We start from the raw sequence: 24,265 nt of genomic DNA on the forward strand, positions 1-24,265 counted from the left end.
AATTTCCCTTGTATTTCCTTTTTAAGTGGCCCTGTTTCTATAAGTCTTTGGACACCTTGGACACTCATTCTGGCCTGTGCTTGTCTCCCTCATCCAGATGATGTGCCTTTGTCTTCTTTAAGGCATAATAAAGGTGTCTGAATAAATTATACATGAAATTTAGATGTTTTTTTCCCTCCCCCACAACACGTCCAAGATTTAGGAATAACTTCAAGAAATTCTCATATCCGTTGGGCATGAGAATATTTTATAGGGCAGTTTTAGATGGTGGACTCCAGAAAGGTACAGCGACGCGAGATGGTGCCAGTATGCAGCAGCCATCCTCCCAAGCGAAGTGGGACTTGTTCTGCAGCGCCCCATCAGACAACTTGTTGGGAGGCTCAGCACCACCCTCTCATTTGGTCCTGTGTTGCGGTGCAGGAGTCTGAACACAGAATGTGAGACCCGGACGGGCTGCTCTCCTGCCTTACCCGTCTATAATTTTATGAGTTTAAAGGACGTGTGCGCGGAACCTGGCTGGCCCGCTCGCCTGGTGCACACCGAATGAGGGGCATAGATTTCGTACTCTGACGTGGGAGACCGAAGATCACGGCGATGTAAACAAGCCCGGTAAGGGAGCCCAGTCCAACTTCCCACGCCCCAAGCCACCGGAGAACAGACGCTCCCCTCACGGTATCTCCGTGCTCCCAGCGGTCGGACCCGATGCCGGAAGCAGAAGCCCCCGCACGGCCTTCTGGGGAATGTAGTCTTTTGGGCCAAGGCGCTCGAGAGCCGGGCACGGCTAGGAACTTCACTTAGCTTTATCTCCATGGCTCATGCAAGTGAGCTAAAGAAATAAGAGGGGGATCCTGAGTCTGCAGGGGTCATTGGCCAGGCGGTCACTGCCGGGCACCCGCAGCCCGCACCTGAGGAGGTCTGTGGAACTACGAGTGACCCCTGCGCCAGCAGGGGGCGGTGCTGACGTCCCACAGAGGATTCTGGGTAGCGTAGTCCCGGCTCGCCGCTGGAGTAGCTCTCCAGCTGGTGGCTGAGCAGCCCCTTGTTCTTTGGTGGCACCGGTGAGTGAGACTCCCGCGGGACCCTGCCCGTAGCCCTGCTCTTTGTCCCCTCCCTGCCCCGCCCCCTGCCCCCGCCGTGGGAAAGGCGATCTTGAGGAGTTGGCGCTTGGGACCGCGCCAATGGCGCGGGGTGGCCTTGGGGGGAGTCGTGGGGACGCGCCGCGGGGCTGAGGCCGTGCTCGCCGGATGTGTCTTGGCGGCGTGGGTGTGCATCTCCGAGGGAGTTTGGTGACTGTGGATTCTGGTGGTAAACGGAGTCGGGCGCAGCCCCTTCGTTCCAGAATTTTTGTGAGGTGGGCAGAAATCGTGGAATGAGGGGTCCTATCCTAAGTCTACTGGTATAGGGAGTGGGGCGGATAAACAGGCATTTCGGGACCTGATATTCCCAAAGTAGTGGGACGGGGCCACCTGACCATCCGTGTGTCTGGGTCTGAGTGCAGGGGAGCTGGTGGTGTTGCTTCGGGCCCATCTACTTTTAGGGTTTGCTGGACAGTGTGAGGGTCGAATTGAATTGGCCAAATTTGCCCTCGGTGGACTGGAAGTGGGCAAGTCATTATGGGTACTGGGATGTAAAAGCTGTTTAAAATAAATTAAGAACCTAAACCATAAAGTTTTCTCCGGGCAGTTATTCTATATGAATTACAGGGAGATCATTCCGACTAACAAACGCACGCAAAGGACCAGAAGTACACAATGAGGGAGAAAAATAGAAAATCCAGTATTGGCTAATTTTAATATGGCTTCCCCTTGTTACTGACATCTACAGCTTTGAAGTTACAAGGTGATCGCTGGCCCTTTACCCACCGATAGCCACATACTTATCTAAATTAATTAAGCTCAGCTTTGAACATGAAAGAGCAAATTAGCAACTTTGGTGAAAAAAGCTGATGGTAGGATAATTTTTGGTTAGGGTTTTTTTGTGGTTAATATTTGGTCTCATGATAGGAAAACCCTTAAAATAACATGATTGTTACTGGGGGGGGGTTTCCAGTAGTGATCTCTCAGGGACTGTCATTGACCACAGGAATCATGGAGTCCCACATCTCTGGTGTAGCTAAGCTTTAGGGTCCGTAATCTCATTTTTAACTTTTTATTTTGAAGGCATTTCAAACAGCCAGGAATAGATAGAAGTCTATAGATTCCTCACCCAGATTCAACACTTTCTTTACCAGATTCAACACTTTACCGCATTGTGACCACCTCATGGCCAATCCTGATTCCTCTCAAAATCTTGACGGCCCACACCAACACAGGCTTGGCCATCACTGCTTTTACTGTTTCATATGGTAGCCCTTCAGAGCAAGATTTCACAGTTTCAGTCATGTTATAGCTGTGTCACCTTAAGCATTGTTCCTCAGTGTTCTCATCTGCAAACTGAGAGTAGTAAATAATAACTATTTCATTGGCGGTTGTTAGGATAGAATGAGATAAAACCCACACCAGGTTTGGAACAGTTTCTGGTGTATACTAATAAGAAATGACAACTTTTATTGTTAACAGGAAACCTCAAGATTCTAGTGCACAGAGATCAGCTTCATCCTCAATGTTAGCAATGCCAGGGCAGGCTGTGAGCACTCACAGCGTACATACTAACTCGCCCCAGGCAGCTGCCCGTTGGTCTTAATGTAGATTCATTCCTGATGCGTTCAAGGCGCAGGAGCACCCACATGACAATAGCTTGAGAATTTCCAGCAGCATTCTGGAAACTGCTTTGTTCTTGTTCTGCCCCTGCCCTTTCCCTGCCCAGAGAGGACTTCTAACTGAGAACAGCAACGTTCCTAGGCTACTACCAGCCTATCATTTGATTTTCCTCTGCTCATCTTTAACATTTTGCTCCCTATAATATGTCACCCAAGAATCAGAGCGCCAATGGATCTCTTAGGAATCTAGACCTCTAGGTTGATGGTTTTTACAAGGAAGATTCCTGAGACCTGGTGCCTTCATTCAGGACACCCACATCATTTCTCCTTCTGTCAGAATTCTGCTCCAACTGTTCATACTCAGGATTTGTCAGGCACTGACAACACAAAAATGGCAGTAACGATCCTTTACTGAATGATTGCTCTCTACCAGATACTAGGTTTTCAAAAGCACTATCGTATTTTACTCCCTCAACTAACCTGCGAGAAAACTCACTGCCATCAAGTTGATTCCAACTCATGTGGCCCCTCTAGAAGGGTAGAACTGCCTCTGTGGGTTTCGGAGACTAACTTCCAGAAAGCCTCCGCTTTCTCCCATTCAGGCTGGTGCCTTCAAACTTGTCCTTGAGGCCAGCAACCCAGATCGTAACCACTACATGAGATGACTTAAAATCCTTGAATCCCTTCAGTCTGTCAGAGAGGACTTTGCAGAGGATAAAGCAGTGTCTTAAATTACATAATTTATAATTTTAAAAATTTATCATTCCAACAGTTTTATTGACACATAATTTACATATCATACATTCCTTCATATCAATCAATCATTACCACTTCCATTTTAGAACAACCCCCACCCCCATGGTTCAATTGCCTTTAAAATGAGTTGTGCTCATTTGTACATCTATTTGGAGAAATTGGGAATCAGTTGATTGTTGTGATTTCTGTTTCTTTCAAAGTTTTAAGACCCCTAAAAAAATGTCATTTCCAACTCATGACCTCTTGTGTTACAAAGTAGAGCTTCTCTATGGTGCTTTCTTTACAGAAGATACTTGGTGTTACTGGAGGGGATTGAACTGCCAACCTTTAGGTTAATAATCAAGTACATTTTGTGCCACCGAGGGACCTGGACACCAAGAGGAAACGCTCAAAGTTTGCCTTATACATACAACGCTGACAGAAAACAAACATTTTGCTTTTCCTGGTCTGGAGTACAGCTACACATAGTACTGTTTTTCTTTTTCCAGCAAATAAAGTGCCCATGGAAACAACATGCATATGCATACAGCACATAAAGGAAGTGAATGTAAAAAGGGTACAAAATTTGCGCACACACAAAAAATCATACAACACGCTAAAATACAGGAACTATACATGTGAAAAAAGACAGGGATTCCAATATTGTTCATTTTTTTCTGGAAATTATTTTTACTATTCTAACTTTGAGAGGGATGGAGTTGTGTGGTATAAACTTTTTAATAAAAATATTCAGATATATACCTTACTCTGCTTATGTTCTTGTTTCATCAGATGCCCCTCATTTAGCTGTTTTCCCTAATAGAGACGTTTGGAGCGAATCCCATAGACATGCCACCTGCTACTGCTTCTGTAGGCGTTTGTAACCTTAAGGGCTTCCTGTAACATTACTACAATTTCATTATGCCTAGCAGAGTTAAGAATGAATATTTAACATCTTGAGCATTGTAGTGCTGACTCATTGAGCTGCTAATAGCACGGTCACCAAGGTCACCAGTTTGTAAGCACCAGCCACTCCAGGAAGAAACGCGAGGTTTTCTACTCCCAGAAAGAGTTACAGTCTCTTGGACTCATGTTCTTTCGAGGTGCACGACAGCCTTCACAGGCAGAAGGACTTGATGTAGAAACCCCAGTACGTGTACTGGATTTTTCCTCAAACCCATTCGTAGCCTTGGACTAACGGCTGAAACTCAGTAGTGTGAGAAGAAGCAGGTGACTGCTAGCCCAAGGGCGCAGAACTAGAGAAGGTTGGAATTTGCTGTACATCTCTCGCCTTAAGGGTGCCCAATGAATGGTGACTTACTACTGTAACGCCCTCCTTGCTTCACTGTGATATGTATTAATCTGATAAGTATAGCTCTGCCATTGTGAATAAATATTAATGAAAGTTTTACCTTATCACCAACCCCCATTGTTTGTATAAATAGTGCCTGATTACTATATATGCTCATCTATAAGCTGAGTTTTTCAGCACATTTTTAATGCAGTTTTTGTGGTAAAATTAGGTTGCCTCGGCTGATACTCGGGTTGGCTTATACTCAAGTATATAGGTACTTAAAAGCTTAAAATAAGTCAGCAGTTCATGTATTGTGGTTCATAGCTGACTAATATTTGCATACTTTACCTTTCTCAACATTGTTTTATATTGTATACTATTGGCTAAACTAATGACACTACCAATGTGTCATGGTTACACATTAGGCGGCTAACCTGAAAGTCAGTGGTTCAAAACCAGCCATCTCTGCCAGAGAAAGGCTTTCTATTCCTGTGGAGATTTACAGTCTTGGAAACTCACGTGGGTGTTCTGCCCTGTCCTCTAAGGTCAATATGAGTCAGCATTGACTCAGTGGCAGTGGAAGTAATGCCTCAGAACATTGATAATTTTCTGTAACAGAAAATGACAATGATGTCTCCAGTCTAAGGTGAACAAGAGACATATATAAATCATAGATAAATGAATGAATTTGGGGCTTACACTTAATTCTAGCCCTAATCTAAGAACAATGAGTTTTTGTCATGGCTCACTATCATGAAGAGATTACTGAAGATGTGGGTGCTACAGCAAAGTGCTGAAGAAACTACATGGTGCCCAGCTATCCAAAGGAATACTGTCTGGGGTCTTAAAGGCTTGTCATAAAACAAGTCAGCCGTCTAAGAGAGGTGTCAACTAAGCCCAAATGGAAGAAGCACACTAGCCTGTGTGATCCAGTAATATAATGTCTTATTGTAAATAATAAAATCCAAATCCAAAGGAGGGAATAGGGTGAGCACTTAACTTGTGAGCATCTGGTTTTCAGAAGGCTGTGGATGATGGTGGGAACCCAAAGTCAGTTTGCAGGTTCACACATGGTTTCAGCCTCCAGAGAATCCCCTCTGATCATAGCTGACATGTGGATATAGCTTTGCTCAGACAGGGAGCATGTGAAGTCCATTAAGGCAACATCATTTGATCCCCCTTTTGACTCATTTTAAAGTTCAGTTTTTTAAAAAGTGAAGGAAATGCACTGGATTCAGCCTCTGGTGAATTTCTGCTGACCATCGTCCGGAATGCGGACAGCCCTGCTGCCATGCAGAAGGCGTTGGAGAGTGGGTTGCGGCAGATGCATTTGGATTAAAATGCACTAGCTTGTAGCTTGACCCTTTGGTCGATTTCCAATTTGCTCTAGGTTCTAATATTTTCTGCTGTCTTTTTGATTGAGGTTTGTGTCTGTTTTCCTTTGTTGTTATTGTTTTTCATGTTTCTGTATGAAATCCAGGATAGGTGAACCTACAGAGACATGACTGAATTAATGGTCCCTTGAAGGGTGTAACAGGGGAGGTTGGGGGCAAATGGGGAGCTAATAGTGATGAGTACAAAGACAAAGAAAATACTCTAAAACGGAATGTGGTGATGGTTGCCCAGCGCTTCTTGATGTGATTGAGCTGCTGAATTGTGTAGTGTATGAATTATGTGCCAATAAAACTGTTATAAAAAGAGTTGCCGTCTCGGAAACCCACAGAGGCAGTTCTACCTCATGCTATAGGGTCTCTGTGAGTCAAGCCCAACTTAGTGCCATTTACTACCCATTACTATCCTTTCATTTTCTATTGAAATAAGATTTTTTTAGCTCTGTTCACAAAATACATTTTTGTCAAGGTCACCAATGTGGCTTAAACAGTTTTCAACCACATTTTGCATAGTTATATTCTTTTACCTTCTTAAAACATCCTTTCGCTGTGTTCTAGGTTTCTAGATTTTTCTACCCAGGCTCTCAGGCTACTCTTGCTATCTTCTCCTTTTCTCCCAGACTTGGCTTTCACTCCACTGTGAAAGACCCAGCTTCTTCTCCAGCTAAATTTTTTCTCTTAGTCCTGTCTGTTCTTTATGAACCATCTCTCTGTGGTCTGTGGTAATGCATATGTATTATATCCTGGCTATCAGCTCTTTTACTGAAGTTCTCTTGGTCATGAAATTGTCATTGTTAGGTGCCGTCAAGTTGGTTCCTATGTACACCAGAATGAAACACTCCTAGGTCCTACACCATCCTCACAAATGTTCTTATATTTGAGCCCTTTGCTGTAGCCACTGTATCAGTCCATCTTGTTGAGAGCACACCTCTTTTTCTCTGCCCTATACTTTACCAAGCAGGATGTCTTTCTCCAAGAACTAGTCTTTCCTGACAACTTGTCAAAAGTATGTCACGAATCAGTGTGTTAGTCTGGGTTAGCTAGAGAAATAAATCCAGAGACACTTATATGTGTATAAGAAATAGCTTTATTACAATTGATGTATGTATATGCATAGATTGTGATGAGTTGTATGAGCCCCTAATAAAATGTTTTTTTAAAAAAAGAAATAGCTTTATATAAAAGAGTAGTTATATATTGAGAAAACACCCCAGCCTTGTCCAAATCAAGTCCATAAACCTGATATTAGCCTATATGTCTGTAAATTCCTCTTCAGATTTACACCACATGCAATGATGCCTAAAGCAAGAGGATCACAGGCCAGGGGGTATAAAGTCTTGTGGATACGGTGGAAGCATTTTAGTGCTGGCGGGGATGTCCACGTGACTTCTCTAGCTCCAGGGCTCTGGTTCAATCAGCATAGCTCCATGTGTCTTGTCAGCAGGAAGACCAAGCAGAGAGTATGGTTCTGGCCTCCATTGAGTTATTTGTCTTTTTAGCGCCTCCAAATGAGGTCGTTAAGATGTGACCCAGTTGACAAGCTAAACTCCACCCCTTCACTCTTACTAGTCTAAAATTGACGCCAGATTATGTAACTGCCCCAATTATTTAAATGATATTCATTTTAGTAGTCTCATGGCTGTAGAATTTCCCAAGCTCTCACATGTATAAAACATTTTCTTTACCCTTTTTAGTTGAAAGAAGGATCCCAGGTAGTGTAGTGGGTCACTAGTTGGGCTGCTACCCAAGGTCTGTAGTTCGAAACCATTAGTTGCTTCAAAGGAGAAAGGTGAGGCTTTGTACTCCCGTAAAGATTTATAGTCTTGGACTACAACCTACAGGGACAGATCTACTCTGACTTATAGTCACTATGAATTGGAAACCACCAGATGGTAGTGAGTTGTTTTTTTCCTTAGTTGTTTACTTGAAGGATCATGTGACGATATAGAAGGAACCCTGGTGGCATAGTGGGCTACACATTGAGTTGTTAATCACAAGATCAGTCCTTGGAACCCCAAGCCATTCCTTGGGAGGATGATAAGGCTTTCTACTCTTGTCAAGATTTGTAGCCTGGGAAACCCAGAGGGGGCAGCTCCACTCTGTTCTATAGGGTTGCTGTCATTCAGAATAAACTGGATAGCTTTGAGTTTGAGCTTGGTAGCTAGATATAAAATATTTGGATCACAATATTTTTCTGAAATTTCTTATAAATTTACTCTAGTAAATGTGACTGAATGCTGTTTGGGGAGGAGGTCAATATATTTTACTAGTGCCCTGTTGTTTATATTTCCCCCTTTAAAAATTGATTGTTTTTCTAGTATATGTTTTGAAGTTGAAGAGTCAGCTTTTCCCTGAGGACCCTTTCATATTTAGATTCAGGTCTTCAATTTCTCAAAATTTTTCTTAGATTAAAGTTGTAAATTTTAGTTCTGCCCCATTGTTTTTGTTTTTTCTTCTTTATGAAATGTTTTTCTTTCTTTGCTTGTTTTCCTTGTCAACTACTTTCTCTTTTTACTTCTTCCTTTTTAAAAAAAAAACAATTTATTAGGGGCTCATACAACTCTTATCACAGTCCATACATATACATACATCAATTGTATAAAGCACATCTGTACATTCTTTGCCCTAATCATTTTCTTTTTTTCTCTTCTTTTCTTTTTTTACATTTTATTAGGGACTCATACAACTCTTATCACAATCCATACATATACATACATCAATTGTATAAAGCACGTCCATACATTCCCTGCCCCAATCATTCTCAAGGCATTTGCTCTCCACTTAAGCCCCTTGCATCAGGTCCTCTTTTTATTCCCCCTCCCTCCCCGCTCCCCCCTCCCTCATGTGCCCTTGGTAATGTATACCTCGTTATTTTGCTTCTTTCTTTACCTCATTTTTATTCTCTTTAATTAGCTTTCTTCTTTGGGTTTCTCGTAACTTAATTCTTTTTTTAAAATAAATCATTTTTATATAAGTAATAAATTCATTAAAAAATCTTACAGTTCTTTTTTTTAACACTTTATTAGGGGCTCATACAACTCTTATCACAATCCATACATATACATACATCAATTGTATAAAGCACATCTGCACATTCCCTGCCCCAATCATTCTGAAAGCATTTGCTCTCCACTCAAACCCTTTGCATCAGGTCCTTTTTTTTTTTCCCCCTCCCTCCCTTACAGTTCTTACAACAATCCATACATCAATTGTATCAAGCACATTTGTACATATGTTGCCATCTTTTTCAAAATATTTTCTTTCTACTTGAGTCCTTGGTATCAGCACCTCTTTTTTCCCTCCCTCCCCCACCCTCCCACCCTTGTGACCCCTTGATAAATTATAAATTAAAAATAAATAAAAATTATTATTATTTTCATATCGTACACTATCCGCTGTCTCCTTTCACTCACATTTCTGTTGTTCATACCCCGGGGTGTGGCGACAAGAGGGGCAGTTATACGTTGATCATTGGAATAATTTCCCCCTTTCTCTGCATTCCCCCCACCTTCCTCCTACCCTCATGGTATGGCTACTCCCATTACTGTTCCTGAGGGGGTTATCTGTCCTGGATTCCGTGTGTTGAGAGAGTTCTTAACTATATCAGTGTACATGCTCCTGTCTAGCTAGGTTTGTAAGGTAGAACTGGGGTCATGATAGTGTGGGGTGGGGTGGGGGGCAAGGAAGGAAGCATTCAAGAACTAGAGGAATGTTGTGTGTTTCATCAGTGCTGTACTGCACCCTGGTTGACTTGTCCCTTCCTTGTGACCCTTCTGTGAGAGGATGCCCAATTGTCTACAGATGGGTTTTGGGTTGCCACTCCAACCCCTGTATGATTGTTTTTGGTCTTCTGATGCCTGATACTTGATCTGTCTATACCTCGTGATCACACAAGCTGGCGTGCTTCTTCCATGTGGGCTTTGTTGCTTCCCTGCTACAAGGCTGCTGTTTAACTTCAATCCTGTAAAACCCCAGATGCTACATCTTCTAATAGCTTAGCACCATATGCTTTCTTTTCTTTTTAAAATCATTTTATTGGGCTCTCTTTTTAAAATTTTTTATTGGGCGCTCTTATAACAATCAATTGTATCAAGCACATTTGTACATATGTTGCCATCATAATTTTGAAAGCATTTTCTTTCTACTCGAGCCCTTTGTATCAGCTCATCTTTTTTCTCTCCCTCCTCTCTTCCCACACTCATGAACCCTTGATAAATTATAAATTAATGTTTTCATATCTTACTCTGTCCGCTGTCTCCCTTCACCCACGTTTCTTGCATTCATCACGGTGAAGGTAGGGAGGTGGGGGAAGGGTGCTTATATGTTGATCCTTGTGATCAACCACTCCTTTCTCCCTTTCTCCCCCCACATTGCCCCTACCCTCATAGCATCTCTACTCCCATTACTGTACCTGAGGGGTTTGTCTGTCCTGGATTTCATGTGTTGAGATCTCTTATCTGTACCAGTGTACATTGCACCTGTCTAGCCCCAGGTTTGTAAGGTAGAACTGGGGTCATGAGGGTGCAGGGGGAAAAAGCATTAAAGAACTACAGGAATGTTGTGTGTTTCTACACCCTGTGCTGTACTACACCCTGGCTGATTTGTCCCTTCCTTGTGACCCTTCTGTGAGGGTCTGTGTTAGTCGGGGTACTTTAGAGAAACAAATCCACAGAAACTCATGTGTAAGAGAGAGTTTCATATAAAGGTTAAGTGCACATCAAGAAAACATACCAACCCAGTGCTGCCAAGCCCACAAGTCCAACATTAACCCGTATGTCCGACACCAATCCACAAATTCTTCCTCCCTCTCACAAAACACACTATGACACCAACTGCAGGAGGAAAGTCAAATCAGTGAACATGTAAGCATCTTAGCACTGGCAGGGGTCTCCACACGGCTGCTCCAGCACCCAGGGCTGCATCGGGGTAGGTCCATGTGGCTTCTCCTTGGGGATGTCTTGCAGGAAATGAGCCTTGCAAGCTGATGCAGGGAACTGGCTAAGGCAGCTGCACCATGGTCCGACCATCAGAAAGCAAGAGACCCGAGAACTAGAAAGGAGAGGCTCACTGAGCCATTTATCTCTCTGCCCTTCAATTAACCCCACGTGTGTTTATCAGCCAGGTTGGCACAATAAACTTAAACTAACTCAGGGTCCAGATGGTCTTTGGGTCTCCACTCCAATCCCACACAATCTGCATCAGTATGATTGTTTTGGGTCTTCCTGATTCCTGAAACCTAATCCCATCAACACCTCATGATCACACAGGCTGGTATGCTTCTTCCATGTGGACTTTGTTGCTTCCCTGATTAATAGCTGCTTGTTTAACTTCAATCCTTTAACACCCCAGATGCTATATCTTTTCATAGCCGGGTACCATCAGCTTTCTTCACCACAGTTCCTTATGCATCCATTTTGTCTTTAGCGATTGTGTCAGGAAGGTGAGCATAAAAGAATACCATATTACAACAAAGTGTTCTTGTGTTGAGGGAGGACTTGAGCCCAATTTCCATCTGCTAATACTTATCATATAGATATATGTACATAGACGTATATCCCTGTAGTTATATATTAACATATATTTATACATATACATGCTGTGGTAGTTACATAATCTATGAACTTGTGAAGGGGTGGAGTCTAGCCTGTCAATCAGGTTGCAGCTTGATGACCTCATTTGGAGGGGCAAAAGAGATAAATAGCTCACTGAAAGCCAGACACACTCACTCCCTGCGAGACATTCCTGTAGACAAGTCAGATGGAACTTGGCTGATGGCAGCCAGAGCCTTGGAGCGGAGGAGCCACGTGGTGACTCATGTCAGCACTAAGATGTTTCCCCTGCCACTGGTCCACAAGACTTTCCACCCATGGGCCTGTGATCTTCCTGCACTCGGCATCAGTGCATGTTTTGCGTGAGTCTGAAGAGGACTTTATAGACTGGTAATGGGCATATGGGAAAATATCGGAAAAATGAAGCTCCTATAAAGAGTTAGAGGCTGGAAACCTGGAGTTTGTTGAGTCAGAGTAGATTTGATGGCAGTGGGCTCTCTCTTAAATGGATCCTCCTCTCCCAGCAGCCCTGTGTTAGCTCACTGGTTTAGTGTTTACTTCTTAGTTACAGGTCATCTGAAGCTGTGACATTTGCTAGTGATGCTCAAGATATGTTTTGTGTTGTCTCCTTTCAGTGAAAGTCTAAGGTGTTTAGTGATCTTATCTTACTTGATTAGACTCAAACTCAACTTGATCTTGTCTAGGGTGAGCAGTTGCGGAAATCTCTGCACAGTTCATTCAAATTTCTGACTGTTATTGTACTTTTGAGATTTTCCTTGTTTCACATCGTGCTTGCATAATTTAGTACTCCGTCAAAATTTTTAGAGGGAACACTAAATCTACATGTAGATTTTGAGACTCCTTCCCTTCCTTTCTTGCTCTTATTTTCCTAAGATTTTGTCATAAAATTTCCAGGCAATTTAGTATACAAATGGATTGGGAAGTACATTAAGTACATTAACATGAAAAACCAATTAAATACCAATTTGACACCTGTCACTTCTCCTAAGGCAGTGGTTCTCAACCTTCCTAATGCCGCAGCTCTTTAATACAGATCATCATGTTGTGGTGACCTCCCAACCATAAAATTATTTTCGTTGGTACTTCATAACTGTAATTTTGCTACTGTTATAAATTGGGCGACTCTTATGAAAGGGTTGTTTGATCCCCCAAAAGGGTCGTGACCCCTAGGTTGAGAACCGCTGTTCTAAGGTCTCTAGCTCTGACTTCTTTTGATTACAGTGCTTCACATAGTTGTTTATTTTTTGTGTAGGGTTTATAGTTATTAGCAGTAGGGTTAATTTGATATAAGCAATTTCACCAGTATCAGAATGTATTGTTGTTGTTGTTAGGTTACACTTTGGGCTGCTGTCGGGTCAGCAGTTCAAAGCCACCAGCTACTCCACTGGAGAAAAATGAGGCGTTCTACTCCTGTTAAGACAGTCTCCGAAACCCACAGGGACAGCTCTACCCTGTCTGTGGGGTCACTGTGAGTTAGAATTGACTTGATGGCAGTGAGTTTGGTTTGGTTTTGGTTGTTGTTAGGTGCCTTTGAGTTGATTCTGACTCATAGTACCCCAGTATGCAATTGAACGGAACCTTGCCCAGGCCTGCCCTATCCTCACCATTGTTCTTAGGCTTGAGCCCACTGTTGCAGCCACTGTTTCAGTCCATCTTATCAAGGGATGTTTTTCCTTTTCACTGCCTACTGCTTTATCAAGCAGGATGTCCTTTTTCAGGAACGATTCCCTCTCTCCAGATAAGATGTCCAAAGATAACTGTATATAATCCTTGCTTCCAAGAACATTCTGGCTATACTTGTTCCAAGACAGACTTATTTATTATTTTGCCATCCATGGTACTTTTCCATATGCATCACTAGCATCATGATTCTTCAGTCTTCTTTACACATGTCCAACTTTGACATGCATCTGAGGCTGTTGAAAATGCCATGCCTTGGGTCAGGTGCATTCTAGTCCGTACTGTGACATGCTGCTCAGAGTGATTGGTAGTGGTAGCTGGGCATTATCTTGTTCTTCACGAGTTTGTGTTTCCTGTAGATGTTAGTCCTATAGACTAGTTTCTTCTTGAATATTTGGTTTCTATCTTTCTCTTTTACATCAGATGATAAAGACCTATGATTGTATCATAGATGGCCACTCGTAAGCTTGTAAGACCCCAGATGCTACTTAGCAAACTAAGATGGATGGACATTATCTTTATGAGATATGCTATACTAATTATGGTAGTTACACAATTTCACGTCAACTTGATAAAATAATGAAGGGGTGGAGTTTAGCCTGTCAATAAGGTCACAGCCTGATGATCCCTCCTTGGGGCATGGCCTTCTCCTAAGGTTTCCGGGAACTCCTCTCTCTCTCTTGATTCTGCCATCAGACGAGAAGGGCCACATTCTCTCTCTGCTTCAACATTCGGGTTGACAAGCCACATGGCAGCCCGCACCGAGATGCTTCCATTGCCACTGGATCCACAAGATTTTCCACCCCCTGGTCTGTGACCATCCTGCCTTCAGCATCATTGCATGTGCTGCGTGAGTCTGCAGAGGAATTTATGGACTAGTCTTGGATTTATAGGCTAATATTGGACTTACGGACTTGATCTGGACTGGGCTGAGATGTTTTCTCGATATGCTATTGCTCTTTAATATAAAGTTCTGTCTTACACATATATGAGTATCTCTGGATTTGTTTTTCTAGTCAACCCAGAGTAACACACTAACTGACCAAGTTACATCTAGACTATGGCCCTAAATCTTCAAATCCATAACCCAATTCCATGAATTGTTTATATATGTCTAAGATGTATCCATTATTCTTATCCTTGCGTACTTCTAATAGTGAGATTATAATGGCCTCCTATGTCCTTTAATTTTTAGATGAATATAAAATAGGGCTTCAAAACTTCATGGAAAAAATTCCATTATTTTTAAATTACATTTTCCCATGAACATTTTGCAGCCATTTTGTATTTTCAGCATACACACATATATATATACCTACAGAAAACCTATATATATCTATATATTATATACATATGTAAGCATGCATCTATTTATGTATCCTCACATTTTGGCTATTACTGCTGTTGTTGAAAAATTGGATATTTTTCTTTTACCAAAATCATCTCTTTTCTGTGTTATTTGATATTTTACCGTTGCCAGTTTGTGCTGACTTCATCCTTATTCGGTATTTCCTGGTCCACTACTAAAACTAACAAAGTTCATCACTCTAGAAAGTGATTCTTTTTCTCTCCCATCTCTGATAGCCACTAAAGAATGTCACTTTCTGTATGCATAACTATCCTTTCCCTTTTTCTAAATCGTGAGATCATGTAGCATTTGCCTTTTTGTGACTGACTTATTTCATTCAGCACAATGGCCTCTAGATTTATCCACATTATGGGTTTTTTTGTTTTGTTTTGTGAGCACATAATTTGTGTGGCTGCATACTATTCCATGATGTGTACATACCAGTTTGTTCACTCATTATCTGCTGATGGATATCCAGGTTGCTTTCCATCTTTTTGCTATTGTGAATGAAGATGTAGTGCACATAGGTGTGACATCTGCTCGTGGCAGTAGTTTTCGTTCTCTAGGTGTGGGATTGATGGAACACAAGGTCTTTTTAGTTCCAGCTTTTTCAGGAAGCACCACACCATTTTTCATGTTGGCTAATAGTGTTTAATAATTTTATTAATGGGAAAAATATCAAACTTTCAAAAGAAACAAGGATAATGTAAAAAACCCATAGTCAGCTTTATCAGTCAATACCAATCGTATTTATTGGCAATCTGAATTGTTTGGTCCGTTTTCTGCGATATTCTTAAAGCAAATCCCATAAATTATCTCTATCTGTACTTTAATATGCATTTCTTTGAAAAAACCAAATATACCATTTTCACAACTGCCAAAGTAATAATACTACATTAATATCATGTATTGTCAGGTTATTTTTCATGTTTCCTCAAAGACTTGAAAAACATCCTCAAAGAAAGAAAAGCATCCTCCCCATTTGGTTTGTTAGAATCCAGAGAGCTAGGGCCAGAGCCTGTCTGTGTCACAGGCCTGGCTCTTTGTGCCCCTGTCCAGCGTGCTCCTCCCTAGAGAAATGAACAGCGACAGCCTGGTTGTGGGGCTGAGAGCAGACCCTGCTGCGCTCATGGAGGAACATTTCCACCTGACAGTCTCATTCCTGTTTTCCTTACCCAGATCTGCCTTCTGAGATACTCTCCTTTAGGGGCACCAGGAAAGGATGATCACAGGGCCCTGGAGAGCCAGGGGAGAGGTGAGTGTTTCCTGTTCGTTCCTACATCATAGGGTGGGCACATCTTTTTCTTGCCCCTGACTACCTTGATACCTGGCAGACTAGTCCAGGTTCAGCCCTGAAAAAAAAAAAAAGCAAACCACTGATTATCATGTACTATAAGCACAGTGGTAAGAACCACTGCCACCTCTGTTCATGATTCTGTGCATGTCAGGCTTGACCAGACCTGGTGACTCCGGGTGCTATGGGCAAGAGTGGATGTCTTAGGGCCATTCCCAAGACTGTGCAGTGTAGGAAAAGGGAGTTGGCAGCTAATTTGACAGAAGTCTACCAAGCGGGAGGAACCCTGGGGAAGGCACAATAAACACTTAGTGTCAGAGAAACAGGGTTCTACTCAAAGATGGTTTTGTGTGGAGCATTAACCAGAGCAAATCCCTGTGGCAGCTTGAAGAGACTAAGCCTCACCAAGAAAGACCCTCAGCTAGCTGCAGAATTCACAGCTGGGCTAAGAGGCCCACAGCTAGGCTGCGCCACTTAATGGTAGCCCTGCAGCATTTGCACAGCATGGAATTTTCAATGGGAGCCAAGAGTTAGGCTTGTTATGAGACATCTAACCCTTACGGGCTGCTGATTTTACCTTACTTTTAAGGCAGGCTGAGTCAAAACTGGTCACCAGAATTGTTATGTAAGTTTTCCATTTGTGCTCTATCTTAGAACACCTCACTATAGCATTGTCAACTCTAGAATTTTTAAGTAGCACCACCATCATAGAAACTTTAGATTCGAAAGCAAGGATCAGTCCATTTTTTTCTATAAAGGACCAGATGATAATTATTTTACGTATTGTGGTCTATCTCGTCTTTAAGTCCACTGAAGTATTTTTGTTACTACAGTGCATATGCAGGAGACAGTGCATAAACCAACCCCTTTCCTGATTTTAACAGAAATTTATTTACAAAAACAGGCAGTGGGCCCAATTTAGCCCTTTGACCATAATTTGCTGGCCCCTCCTCTAGAATCTGGATTTCCAGGCAACACTGCATTTCCATTTTATTTCTTCTCTTTTGTTTAATTTTCATATATTGTTTGCTTTTCTCTCTACCAAAATTTAAAGTTCTACAAAGTTAAAGACTCTCTTTTTTACATTTATATCCCAAAACAGCTCCACAAGTGCTGGGGAGCGAGAGAAGTATAAAGTTCTTAGAACACGGGCATCAGGGCTGCGGTCAAAGGCAGAATCGTTATATATTTCCTCAAGTCATCCTTCTTGTCCCTCACCCTGACCCATGGGAGCAGTCGGCTCCTGGATGTGCAGGACTGTGTTTTGTGTTCCAGGCACACATGGCGTTCAGGGACGTGGCAGTGGATTTTTCTCAGGAAGAGTGGCAGCTGTTGAGCTCGGCTCAGAGAAACCTGTACAAGGAGGTGATGCTGGAGAACTATGGCAACCTGGTCTCTCTGGGTGAGCATGACTTCTCTTAGGCCTCCCTCCTCGCTCCAAAGCATTCTAGACGATGTTTGACGCGCCCATCATGCTGTGACGACTTTACTTTTGCAAAGACTTTCTTTTACTTGCTTCCCCAGGGGTGGTGTGAATTCTGTCAAAGTAATAAGTGGAAGATTGTGGAGTGTGCGGGAGAGGGGGAGAGGGAGCAAGGGAAAGAGAGAAATATTGAGTGATTGATTTTGATTGAGATCCCGCATTTTTAGGCCTCTCCTCCTAGGCTGGGGTTCTCCCAGGATATCTTCATCTAAACTAAGGAAGTATTTATCCACCAGAATGGAGGAACAAGTCAATAATAGCTCTCTGATCCTAGTTTACTGCTGTTACTCTTCCCTTTCCTGCTGAGAGCTTACTAGTCTCAATTCTTTGATTCTACCTTTTGAAACACCCACCTAGTTTGGCTTTAGCGTTCTGGAATGGGCCCTTGGCCGCATTATTTAGTCCAGTTATTTTCTTTTCCTGTGTGCAGGTATTCGATTTTCTAAACCCAAACTCATCATCGAGCTAGAGCAAGGAAAAGAGACCTGCAGGGAGGAGGCAAAATGCCAACCAGCCATGTGTCCAGGTGAGTGGGGGACACAGGAGAGGGGACATGGTGAGTGTGCTGCTCAGGGTGGGAGGGAGGAGGCATGGCTGAAGAATGGGGGATAAGCTGCTATCTTGACCTAGGCTGGTATTAGATTGCCTGGCACCACCTTCCTTCTTTCTTCTTCAAGTGAGGGGCTGGCTTTCTTGATGCCTTTTCTTTTGTCATTTTATTGGGGGCTCATACAGCTCTTATCACAATCCATACATGCATCCATGTGTCAATCACATTTGTATATATGTTGCCATCATCATTTTCAAAACATTTTCTTTCTACTTGAGCCCTTGGTATCATCTCCTCATTTTTCCCCTCTCTCCCTCATGAATCCTTGATAGTTTATCATTTTTTTTCATGTCTTACCCTGACTGCTATTTCCCTTCACCCACTTTTCTGTTGTCTGTCTCCCTGGGAGGGGATATGTCGATCTTTGCGATCAATTTCCCCTTTCTCCTAGCCACCTGCCCCTTACTTGATCTCTTTTCTTCTTCTCCTAGGAAGAATTTTTCCCTCTTACTGGGTTTGTCTTATCTAGCTTACTCAGTTCTTTCCCATGTTTTGGGGTTCTTCCTCTTGATACATTTTTTTAAATGTAGACCAGAAAGGAACATGGGGGAAAGTGAGTACACTGTAGAAAGAAAGCAGCTCAGTGGGACATAGGAAGGCCAAAGAGCTAATTGAGAAATTGAAATCCAATTCCCAAAACCTTGGGAATTAAAAATGGTTTTTATATTTTTGTTTTAATTTTTGTTGTTATTTGTTTGAAACTAGCCCATGTATTACGAAACGAAATCAAGTTTCAATGTTACTTTTCTGCTTTTTAAATCACTCAGATCAGTTTTTGGTTTTGATGGGAAGGAACATTGTTAGGTTATATTCTTCCACTCTTATTTCTTTGGCCTTCCATAGATGCATTTTTGTACCATTTAGAGGAGCTGTTGTTTCTCTTTTGCTTGTGTTTTGTGATTGGAAAAAACAAACACATACCAAACTCATTGCCATCAAGTCTTTTGAGTCAGACCAGCTGGTGCTGGTGGGTTTGAACCATTGACCTTATGGTCAGCAGCTCAACGTCTATTAGCCAACTACACAATCGGTGCTCCTTGATTTTCTGTTGTTGCTGCTGTCGTTAGGTGCCATCTAGCTAGTTCCAACCCACAGCGACCCTAGCACAACAAAAGCAACACTGCCTGGTTCTGCACAATCCTCACAATTGTTCCTATGCCTGAACCCCTTGTTACAGCCATGGTGTCAGTCCATCTCATGCAGGGCCTTCCTCTTTGTCGCTGGCCCTCCACTTCACCAAGCAGGATGTCCTCCAGGGACTGGTCTCTCCTGACTACATCATCAACCTTGCATCTAAGGAGCACTCTGGCCCTATTTCTTCCAACACAGATCAGTTTGTCCTAGAACCCCTGGTGCTTTCAGTGTTCTCTGCAAGCACCACAATTCAGATGCATCAAGTCTTGTTCCTTGTCCGGCTTTCACACGCATTTGAGGCATTAGAAAACACCGTGGACTCGGTCAGGTGCACCGTAGTCCTCAAAGTAACACCCTTGCTTTTCAATACTCTTAATGAGGTCTTGTGCAGCAGATTTACCCATTGTAACTCATTCATCTTTTGATCTCTGACTGCTGCTTCCATGGACATTGTTTTTGTAGATCCAAGAAAGACAAAATCCTTGAAAACTTCAACTTTTACTCTATCATAATGTGTTACCTGTTCATTGAGTTGTGAGGATTTCAGTCTTTTTTTACACTGGGTTGTAATCTGTACTGAATCTGTACAATCCTTGATCTTCGTCATCAAGTGCTTCAAGTCCTCCTCACTCTCAGTAAGCAAGGTCGTATCATCTGTATGTGGCATGTTATTAATAAGCCTTCCTGAAATCCCGATGCCAAATTCTTCTTCATATGATCCAGCTTCTCTGAGGCTTTGCTCAGCATACAGATTTAATAAGTACGGTGAGAGGACACAACCCTGACGCACAGCTTTCATGATTTTAAACCATGCAGTATTCCCTTGTTCTGCTCGGACAACTGCCTTTGATCCATGTCCAAGTTCTGCATGAGCACAATGACGTATTCTGGAATTTCCATAACTCTCAGGGTTATTTATACAGTAGTTTATGATGATCTACACAGTTGAATGCCTTGGCATAGTCAGTAAAAGACAAGTAAACATCTTCCTGATATTCTTTGCTTTCAGCCAAGATCCATCTATTTTCAGCAATGCTATCTCTTGTTCCACATCTTCTGAATCCAGCCTGAACCGCTGGCAGGACCCTGTCAATGTACAGCTAGAACTGTTGGTGGATGATCTTCAGTCAAATTTTACTTGCATGTGACATCAGTGATATTATTGTATAATTTGAGCATTCTGTTGGGTCATCTTTCTGTGGAATGGATGCAAGTACAGATCTCTTCCAGTCAGTGACAAGTAGTTATCTTCCATATTTATTTACTGGCACAAATGAGCGAATGGTTCCAGTGCTTCACTATCTTGTTGAAACCTTTCCATTGGTGTTCCATGATTCTGGGAGCCTTGTTTTTGGCTAATGCATTCAGTGCATTCTGATTCAGACCATTCTCTCTGCAGCAGAACCAAAGCCAGAAATCCAGCCCTGTCCGTTCTGCCCTTTGGAGTTCTCCAGTCAGAAATTCCACAAGCAACATGTGTTCTGCAGTCATGCCCCTTGGATGTTCGCCTGCTTGTGTACTGAGCATTGTATCCAGACTGGGAATTCTTCTTCCAGAGCACAAAAAAAGGAACAACCTTCTGATGAAAGATCCTGGAGTGATAAGTCAAAAGATCAAGAGAGAGAAGGTGTCAGACCTACTTATAGAAGAACAGAGGAACCAACATTAGGGACTTTTCCCAGGAAGCCAGTCCAATCTAAGAATGACATCAGAGGTTTGGAAATAGAGGCCAGTGAAGCTCAAAGGGGCATCCCTGAGGAAACAGACAAATTACTGAAGAGGATAGAAGTCTTAGGATTTGGAACAGTCAACTGTGGAGAGTGTGGACTAGGCTTCAGCAAGATGACAAACCTACTTAGTCACCAGAGGATACACTCAGGAGAGAAGCCTTATGTGTGTGAGGTTTGCGAGAAGGGCTTTAGTCTAAAGAAAAGCCTTGCCAGACACCAGAAAGTACACTCAGGGGAGAAACCTATTGTATGCAGGGAGTGTGGGCGTGGATTTAACAGGAAGTCGACCCTCATCATACATGAGAGAACACACTCAGGTGAAAAGCCTTATATGTGCAGTGAGTGTGGGCGAGGCTTTAGTCAAAAGTCAAACCTTATCATACATCAGAGGACACATTCAGGGGAAAAACCTTATGTGTGCAGGGAGTGTGGGAAAGGCTTTAGCCAGAAATCAGCTGTTGTTAGACACCAGAGGACACATTCAGAGGAGAAGACTATTATGTGTAGTGACTGTGGACTAGGCTTCAGTGATAGGTCTAACCTCATCTCTCACCAGAGGACACATTCAGGGGAGAAGCCTTATGCTTGCAAGGAGTGTGGGCGGTGCTTTAGGCAGAGGACAACCCTCGTCAATCACCAGAGGACACACTCAAAAGAGAAGCCTTACATTTGTGGGGTGTGCGGGCACAGCTTTAGCCAGAATTCAACCCTCATCTCACACAGGAGGACACACACTGGGGAAAAGCCTTATGTGTGTGGAGTGTGTGGACGAGGCTTTAGCTTGAAGTCACATCTCACCAGACACCAGACCATACACTCAGGGGATAGGTCCATCGTATGCCAGGATTGTGGTAGAGGCTTTAGCCAACAGTCAAATCTCATTAGACACCAGAGGACACACTCAGGAGAGAAGCCCATGGTGTGTGATGATTGTGGGCGAGGTTTCAGCCAGAAATCAAACCTAATTGCACACCAGAGGACACATTCAGGAGAAAAGCCTTATGTGTGCAGGGACTGTGGGAGAGGCTTCAGTCACCAGGCAGGTCTCATCAGACACAACCGGAAACACTCAAGGGAGAAGCTGTATGTGTGCAGGCAGTGTGGACTTGGCTTTAGCAATAAGTCAACTTTAATTGCACATAAGCGGTTACACTCAGAAGAGAAGCTTTGTGTATGTACAGAATGTGGTCAAGGCTTCATTCAAAAGTCTCACCTCCTCTTACATCAAATGGCACACAATGGGGAGAATTCTTATGTATGCAGGGCATATGGGCAAAGCTTTAACCCGAAGTCTCACTTTGTAAACATAGGATAAAGTCTATCTTTCACAAGCCATCACTCAATGCTAATTTGGAGGCTTGTTCAGGGCAGTCTTGTGTACCATTACACTCCCTTTGAAAGTAAAAATCACAACATGGACTAGGTAACCAAAATTTTTACACTAATAAAAATTAGTAGAAAAATGCATCCCTTAAGTGGTCAAAGGACATGTGACTGAGTTTACTTTCTCCACACTATCTTTTCCATGTATTGTGGCCTTTCTTTTAATAAACATTACTTCTTTACAAATCTGTATTTCTGGTTGTATATGTTATTCACTTACCAGCCTGTAAAGGTAAGACAATACGGATTGGCAAAGATATCTCGAACTCCTAAGGCATGTGCTACTCACAAATTCAGTTTGTTGGAACACAAGAATTTATCTGAAGCCTCTTAGCCCATACTCTCAATGGTTCACCGATTTATAAAGTTAAAATATGTAACCAAATTTAAAGATAATCTACCGTGTTTCTTTCCTTGTGTTACGGTCCCAAGTAGTTTTGCTCAAAATGAGAAAGGCAAAGCAAGATGATGGAGTTCTAAGCTCTTGTACTCTCATAGAGATATTAAAAATAAACAACAAAAAACAAGAAGCAGAAACTGGCAGAATCAACTAGGTCAGAATGCTGGAAATCAGTCAAAAGGTTTACAGCAATCAGGAACCCTGAATCAAGAAAAAGATGCCTTCCAAGTGGCAGGAATCTTCAGTTTACCTGTGCCCTCATGTATCCCTGGATATGGCAGCAGTTTTAAGTGGTGGTAGCCTGTGTTTTCAGAGAAAGACCATGGTCTGGTTCTAAAGAGCAGAATAGACTTTATTTGCATATTATTACATGTTTCTGTTCTAACTTGTCTGAGTATGAAGCACTGAAAGCTGAAGTAACCCACCGGTGCCTGAGGCAAAAGATAATGGTTAAAAATGCCACATACAAAAAAACTGATTAGGAAAGAATATAGCTGCTAGGTAAAACATGACGAGTGTGTTAGCAAGTTCTGGAGACATCCCACCAGGAAGAAAAGCCTGTGCTACCCAGAAACAGAAAAATAAGCTGAGCTCACCAAAATTTCTTAAATTTGGAGATCAACAATGCTTTTTGATTATAACTGTCACCCCACCCCTTCACCAATCACCACTGACCTGAGCCGCTTCTGTGCACCCCCTTCCCTTGTACAAGCTGAGCCTTCCCTGCCACTATTAGAACCCCCCCAGCCAAACCTCTTGCCTCACGAGCCTCTGCGTGGATAGTCGACCACGTGGGCAACTTAATGCAGACAGCCTCACCACCCAGCAATGCTTTTCCCCACCCCCATGCGGCAGATGTGTACACTTATCAACACTGACAAAGGAGTAGGAATTGCCACCCAAACTGTGGCTTTATTTTATTTTATTTTTTTATTCACACACACACCCGTTTTGCTTATTGCCTCTTACTTTCACTTAACCTGCAGACACATGAACATTCCAGGGAAACATTGGAAAGCATGCAGATCTAGTCATGCCCATCCAAAGCCCACCAAATCATTTTTTAACTATGTTTTCTTCTTCCCCTCTTTTCCCTTTTGGGCACAGACCCACCTATGTTCTCATAGCCATAGAACGCCACATCCACGACCAGGCCAGCCCCCCATCATCTGAATTCCTTTTCCATCTCTGCACAATTAAGAATTTCCTCCTCTTATCTTTTATTTTCTTTTGTCTTCTTCCCCTACCCTCTTATCTTTATTTTTAATGCTACTTCTAAACATATGCATACATAAATCCTTTTCTGCACTAATTATTTCCTTTTATGTTTCTCCTGCCCCACTGACTATCTCTTTTCTCTCCTTTTCCTAGTGAAGTCTATTTTCATTTTCTTTATTATCTTCCCTCCCCCCGCCCCTGTCCCAAATTACCCATGACAGAGCTAACTACCTCTACACATCCCAGCAGCACACATACCACTAACCACTGTACCAGGATGCTATCAAAAAAAGTAAA

The 24,265-nt window shown here is 42.6% G+C and overlaps 1 protein-coding gene across 2 annotated transcripts; it reads left to right on the plus strand.

Annotated features, from left to right (window-relative positions):
• The first annotated feature begins 989 nt into the window (after positions 1–989).
• Positions 990–22,514, plus strand: ZNF133 (zinc finger protein 133). Of its 2 annotated transcripts, none has more exons than XM_075564030.1 (5): positions 990–1,058; positions 15,896–15,971; positions 17,286–17,412; positions 17,924–18,019; positions 20,637–22,514. In XM_075564030.1, the coding sequence occupies exons 2-5, from the start codon at positions 15,939–15,941 to the stop codon at positions 22,280–22,282; spliced, it is 1,902 nt and encodes a 633-aa protein (XP_075420145.1). In that variant the 5' UTR covers positions 990–1,058; positions 15,896–15,938; the 3' UTR covers positions 22,283–22,514. The 2 variants fall into 2 exon arrangements, with proteins under 2 accessions (XP_075420145.1, XP_075420146.1); XM_075564031.1 differs by having other exon boundaries at positions 20,640–22,514.
• Positions 22,515–24,265: the final 1,751 nt, after the last annotated feature.

Source organism: Tenrec ecaudatus, chromosome 12 (assembly GCF_050624435.1).
Source record: "Tenrec ecaudatus isolate mTenEca1 chromosome 12, mTenEca1.hap1, whole genome shotgun sequence".
NCBI classification, from domain to species: Eukaryota; Metazoa; Chordata; class Mammalia; order Afrosoricida; family Tenrecidae; genus Tenrec; species Tenrec ecaudatus.

Excerpts from the sequence above, each read along its gene's own strand:
- ZNF133 (XM_075564030.1), top strand. The coding sequence starts at position 15,939 with ATGATCACAGGGCCCTGGAGAGCCAGGGGAGAG. Across the intron at positions 15,972-17,285 it reads CCTGGAGAGCCAGGGGAGAG|GCACACATGGCGTTCAGGGA; the intron begins GTGAGTGTTTCC and ends TTTGTGTTCCAG. Across the intron at positions 17,413-17,923 it reads TGGCAACCTGGTCTCTCTGG|GTATTCGATTTTCTAAACCC; the intron begins GTGAGCATGACT and ends TCCTGTGTGCAG.